The sequence below is a fragment of the Microtus ochrogaster genome, chromosome 18 (assembly GCF_000317375.1).
Source record: "Microtus ochrogaster isolate Prairie Vole_2 chromosome 18, MicOch1.0, whole genome shotgun sequence".
Classification (NCBI taxonomy): domain Eukaryota; kingdom Metazoa; phylum Chordata; class Mammalia; order Rodentia; family Cricetidae; genus Microtus; species Microtus ochrogaster.
The window spans coordinates 4484145-4490144 of NC_022020.1; the positions used below are offsets into that span (position 1 = coordinate 4484145).

Below are 6000 nucleotides of genomic sequence, written 5' to 3' on the forward strand. Positions count from 1 at the left end.
CTGCTTTCTTTCTCTCTTTTGAGTTCTTGTTGCAAATTGCTAGTGTGCATATGGCTTAAATTAAGCAGTGTTGATTTCTGTTTTGAGGCTAGATGCAGCTAACTTGGTTACATATAAAATAAAAAGTGAAGAATAGTTAATACCTACTCTCAAATAATTGGACTTGGCATATCTTTTGATTTTTCTCTTACCCCAATTTTTGATTTTTCTACTTTTGAGTAATGACTCCAAAAATTAAGGAAGAACTTGGTATCCTGTGTTAATTCTACTCTTTAGGGCAGTCAAATGGCACTTGACAGAGCACATTTATATGTTCATTTTCAGCTGAAAATTGATTTGCTCCTAATGTATATTCCAAGACACTATAGAGGTTACATTGTTTCTAAATCATAACTGTTACACTCTTGAGTTTTGTAAAGTCTGTAGTGTTTTATGATCTGAACTGTAGAATTAAGACATTGTATCATTGTAGGATTCCCCATGCTAGTGTTTTGTTTATAGTATCATTAGTATGACTTTAAATATCAAATTGTTTTTGTCTGTCACTCCTTACTTTTTCTGCATATACAACTTGAAATACATGATTATAGAATATTTATTGGATTGAATTTAATGTATTGGTATCAAGGCTTATTACTTCATGGGTAGTCTGTACACAGTAAAATAGTAAAACAGGAAAAGTGTTTAGGAATCTGGTTCCTCTACTAGCAGTTTGTTTTGTGCTTTGCAGAAAGACTGTCACAGCTTCTGAAGAAATTATTTGAAACCCAAGAATCTGGTGACCTCAATGAAGAACTGGTTAAGGCTGCTGCCAATGGGGACGTGGCTAAAGTGGAAGATTTGCTGAAGAGACCAGATGTGGATGTGAGCCTTTCAAAACAGCTTTTGAGGGATAGCAAGAATTGTAGTTTAATAATTTAATAAAGGCTGAAGTTTTCAAGCCATTTAGAATTGACTCTTGCAGTTGATAAGTATGAACCTGTTATTTATTATTCTTCATGTGGATGGGCAGTATTTTTAGTACTGGTTATTGAACATACACACTCTTTTCTCCAGTATGTATCTTACCCTCAGCTTCCACTGTCAAAAAATCAGCTGATTATTGATGCAGGCGTTGTATGTTCTTTGTATCTGTTTTTGTTTCAATTATTATAGTTTTGAGTATATCTTGAAGTCAGAGTACTATAATATTCTCTGCCTTGTTCTTTCTGTTCAAGATGGCGTGTGTGTGTGTGTGTTTCCATATAACTTTTAGAGTTTTTTAGTTTTTTGCTTCTGTCAGGGATTATCACTGGGATACATTGTGTAGCTCGCTTTGGGACTTTGGATGTTTTTATTATTCTTGTAATACATGAAGTTTGTATGTCTTTCTGTATTTATGTGTTTTCTTCAGTTTCTTTCCTCATCAGTTTAGAAATCTTTGACCTCTTGGTCAGATTTACTCTTAGTTACTTTTTGGGTTCCAGTTGTAACTGGGATGAAAGTTTCTTATTTCGGATAGCTTGCTATTGAGATATGCCATTTGTTAGTGACATTTATTAACTCAAGTAATGTTTTGAGGTCTTCTTCAGGGATGACCCGCTATCCTTCTGTTTTCCCCTTTGTACTTACCTTCCTATCCTCCACCCTCTCTTGGGCTTTTAGAAAGGACCTTGTGTTGTAGCCCTGGGTGGTCGTCTGCCTCGTCTCTGAGATTCTGGGATAACAGGAATGGTGGCTTTCTGGTTTTCTGTTTAGAAATCATTCCTCTGCAATGAAAGTTTGATCTGTTCTTCCAGTTTAGATGTGTAGTGATATTTCATTTGTATTTTAAAAAATAAAGCTTGCCTGAAGATCAGAGAGTAAAACAGCAGCACTAATCAGCCTTACAGGCCTGTGTGACACACGCCTTTCATCCCAGTAGCCACACTAGTTTGCTCTAGAAACAAGAGTGGTAATGGTGCACGCCTTTAATCCTAGCACTTGAGAGGAATATAAGACGGGAGGAGACAGCTCTCAGCCTGAGACTCATTCTGAGATTCCTGGAGGCAGGATCGTCATTTTGCCAGTGGCTGGCTGTTTTGGTTTTCTATTATTCAGTTTGAACACGATTTTCTGTCTCTGGGTTTATTTTAAATCGTGGTACATAGATGCCCTTTGTTTTTTCTCTTGTTTGATTGCTCTGTGACTTCCAGTGCCAGGTTGACTAAATACATGGTCAAAGTGGCCATCTTTGCCTTGTTCCAAATCTAAGAGCTTTCTCATTTAGCCTGTTAGCTCTCTTCATTATATTGAAGTATATTCCAGCTATATTCAGTTTGTTCACTTTGCATCATGAAGAGATGTTAGATTTATCAAGTACTTTTTTTGCATTCATTGAGATGTCCATATTATTTCTTTGTCCTTTGTTGAGTGGTATTATCATCTTTATTGATTGCAGATGTTGAAGTACTTTTGCATTTTTTTATTTGTTTATTTATTATGTATACAATATTCTGTCTGTGTGTATGCGTGCAGGCCAGAGGAGGGCACCAGACCTCATTACAGATGGTTGTGAGCCACCTTGTGGTTGCTGGGAATTGAACTCAGGACCTTTGGAAGAGCAGGCAATGCTCTTAACCACTGAGCCATCTCTCCAGCCCCCTACTTTTGCATTTTTTGCATAAACTATACAGTTGTGATGAATAATCTTTTAAAGGGTTTTGCATCAATGTTTATCAAAGATATTTGCCTCTAGTTTTGTTTTGTGTGTGTCCTTGTTTAGTTTTCATACCAAGATAATGCTTGCTTGACAGAGTTTGAAATAATAATTGAAGAGAACTGGCATTAGTTCTTCCTTGAGAGGTACAGTTGAACAAAACAAGTCTTTGGGTGGTTGCTACTGATTCCTTCTTACATGTTACTTTCTATCCAAGTTTTCTATTTTCTGAAAATTCAGTGTTGATAGGGATGCATATATCCATGAGTTTGTTCATTGTAGACATACGACTGTAAAGGATCTCAGTGATCCTTTGTGGACAAAGAGCTGTAAAGGATCTCAGTGATCCTTTGTGGGCATACAGCTGTAAAAATCTCAGTGATCCTTTGATTTCTCCATACTGTTGGTTATAATTTTTTTCCCATCTCCAGCTTTATTTGCGTATTTCCCTTTTAGTCAAGTTACAGAATTGTCTATTTTTTATTTTGTCAAAGAACAGCTCTTTGTTTTCTTGATTTCATTTTCAGTTTTCCGTTTTATTTATTTTTCTTTTTTACATTGATTTTTATTGAGTTCTGCATTTTTCTCTGCTCCCTTTCCTTCCTCTCCCCTCCCCTCTTCAACTTTCCCCCAAGGTCCCCATGCTTCCAATTTACTCAGGAGATTTTAGTCTGTATTCAGTGTTCTGCCTGAAGGCCAGAAAAGGGCACCAGACCGATTATAGATGGTTGTGCACCACCATGTTGTTTCTGGAAATTGAACTCAGGATTTCAGGAAGAGCAGCCAGTGTTCTTAATCTCTGAGCCATCTCTCCAGCCTGTCTGTCTTTTCATTAGAGAATTTAATAAATTTACTTGATCTTAAAGTTACTTTTAACAATGTCTTTTATACCAAAAATTTAAAGCAAAGTTTTTGTTTTACTTCTGTCAAAAGTTCCTTTAAGCATAGTCATTTGAGTTCATACAGAAAATGTATGTCAGTAAACTTACACTATACATTTACTTTGTGATGTATTAGTAATTACCATTGTTTTCTTTACAAAGATGTAATTGATCTTTAAGTTTTCTAGACTGTCGTGCTTTCTGAGTAATGCAGACAAGTTAAGTCCTATGTTGTGTTTATGCTAACATTTCTATTCAGGCTATTGTAGCGTAACTTTTATTTGGAGTTAATTTATTCAAGTTAAGTAAACACTTTTCACAATAGAAAAGTAAAGGGTGACTGGGCAGATGGCTGAGTCAGTAAAGTACATGTTATTCAAGCCTGTGTGGTTCTGTTTGATCCCCATATAAGCCTACATATAAGCAAGCAGCAAGCTGGCACATGGTGGCATACTTATAATCAAGTACTGTAGAGGCAGAGGAAGGAAGATCCCTGGGGCTTGCTGGCCACGTTGTTTAGGTGAACCTGTCAGTAAAAAATAAGGTGGTGAGCAGTGAGGAAGACATCACGATCTGGGCCGGTGGCCTTCACATGCATCTTTAAATAATGTTGATGATCTATGTTTGTGACATTTTAATGTCAGATTATTCTCAAAGAGCCATATACTATACATGGTGGAAAAATTGGTATATATTGGCTATCTCTGATTTTTGTGATGTTTGTTGACTATTTCCCTTTCCTTTTTAGGTGAATGGGCAGTGTGCTGGCCACACAGCTATGCAGGCTGCTAGTCAAAATGGACATGTTGATATTTTGAAGTTACTTTTGAAACAAAATGTAGATGTAGAAGCAGAGGTATGTAAACTAAGCTTGAAAACAGCTTAAGTAAACTTTCTAGAAATAATTCTACATAAGATGGAATTTCATTCTTGAAATTCAGTATTCGCCTAGTGTTGTCCAGAGTCAAATGAAAAATTGAGAAATGGTAAAGACTTTCTTTTCTTTCTCTCTCTCTCTTTTCTTCTCCATTCCTATCTTTTTAATGTTTCCTCAATATTTCAGACATTTCCTTCTTCTAGGGTAGAAATGTTTGAAGCAGTGCTGAGCTTGCTCACAATTCCCACTAGAATTGTATTAGGGGCATTATACCCTTGGGATCAAGGTCTTTCTTATCTAGAACTCAGAGATCCTTTTTTCTTACAATTTGCCATTTGCTTAGCCTCTTTATTATTTTATTTTGAAGTGTTTACAGTACATTTTTATCCCTGCAAGTGTATATGCTTAACTTTATGTGTATTATAAAAGGACAGCAAATACTGTCATAGGAGTTTTAGCTGGGACATTGCTTCTGTATATAAAGTGGGAATGGTAGCTTGTTTTAGTAACTGGAACATTACAAACAAAACAATAGCAACAAACCAACCAACCAACTAAACAGTCTCCCTCTCCCCATGGATATCAGAATTGTAATTTTTCTAATTTAGACCAAGCAGGATATGTAGTAGTAGTTTTGCCCTCCAAGCTCTTTCTTCAAATACTTCAGTTGCTAGAGTTTCTCTCTCTTGCTCTCGCTCTCGTTCTTGTTCTTATTGATATATCCTTTAAAAAGGAAGTCTCCAGATCTTATGTTCTTTACTTTTATTCTTTTTCTCTGATTATCTTATTGGACAGCTAAAGAGCTTATGGTGTTTTACCACTAAATAGTTCATTTTTCATGTTGGAATTTTCTGTTGCCTGTGGAAAGAGTTTGAATGAATTTTAATTGTTTAATCTTTTTTTCCTGGTGGGAGGACAAGGAATGCGTATGTCTGTGTTGATGTGCATATCTGCTTGTGCTTACTTATATGTCTGCCAGTGGACATTTGCTGGTGCAGGGGTGTGTGTACACATACATGCATGCTTGTACATGTGAATACAGGTATCTTTGGAGGTCAGAAGGTGGTATCAGATCCCTTTGAGGTGAGTTATGGGTAGTTCTGAGCTGCCAAATATAGGTACTGGGATTTAACCTGGTCATTTGTAAGGTAGTACATGCTCTTAACTACTGAGCCATCTCACCAAACCCAGGTGCTTAAATTTAAAATTAATGTTGAAGAAGATGTCAATTATATGAGTTATTTTTACTGTGATGTTTTATTGTGAATGGAATATATAACTTTATTTTTCATTTGCAGTAGTATAAAAGTTAACATTTTTCTTGATGGTGAATTTATGAATCCAGTTGTGTGTTACTTATTTTATCAGGTATGGTGGCACATATCTGTAATTTCATCACTTGTAAGTCTGAGGCAGGAGAATTGCTCTGAGTCTGAGGGCCTCCAGGGTTATATAGCAAGACTTTATCTCACAACACACACACACACACACACACACACACACACACACACACACAGATATTTTGTTAATTTTAGTGTTTTTTAAATGGAGGGCAATTAATTTTA

At 36.1% G+C, this 6000-nt stretch overlaps 1 protein-coding gene across 1 annotated transcript in view; it reads left to right on the top strand.

Moving 5' to 3' along the window:
• The window catches only part of Mib1 (mindbomb E3 ubiquitin protein ligase 1), a 108690-nt gene that overhangs the window by 48190 nt on the left and 54500 nt on the right, over positions 1-6000 (top strand). Inside the window, exons 9-10 of the mRNA XM_005355754.3 lie at positions 731-864; positions 4307-4414. Coding sequence (XP_005355811.1) covers positions 731-864; positions 4307-4414 — 242 coding nt within the window. The remainder of the gene's footprint in view (positions 1-730; positions 865-4306; positions 4415-6000) is intronic.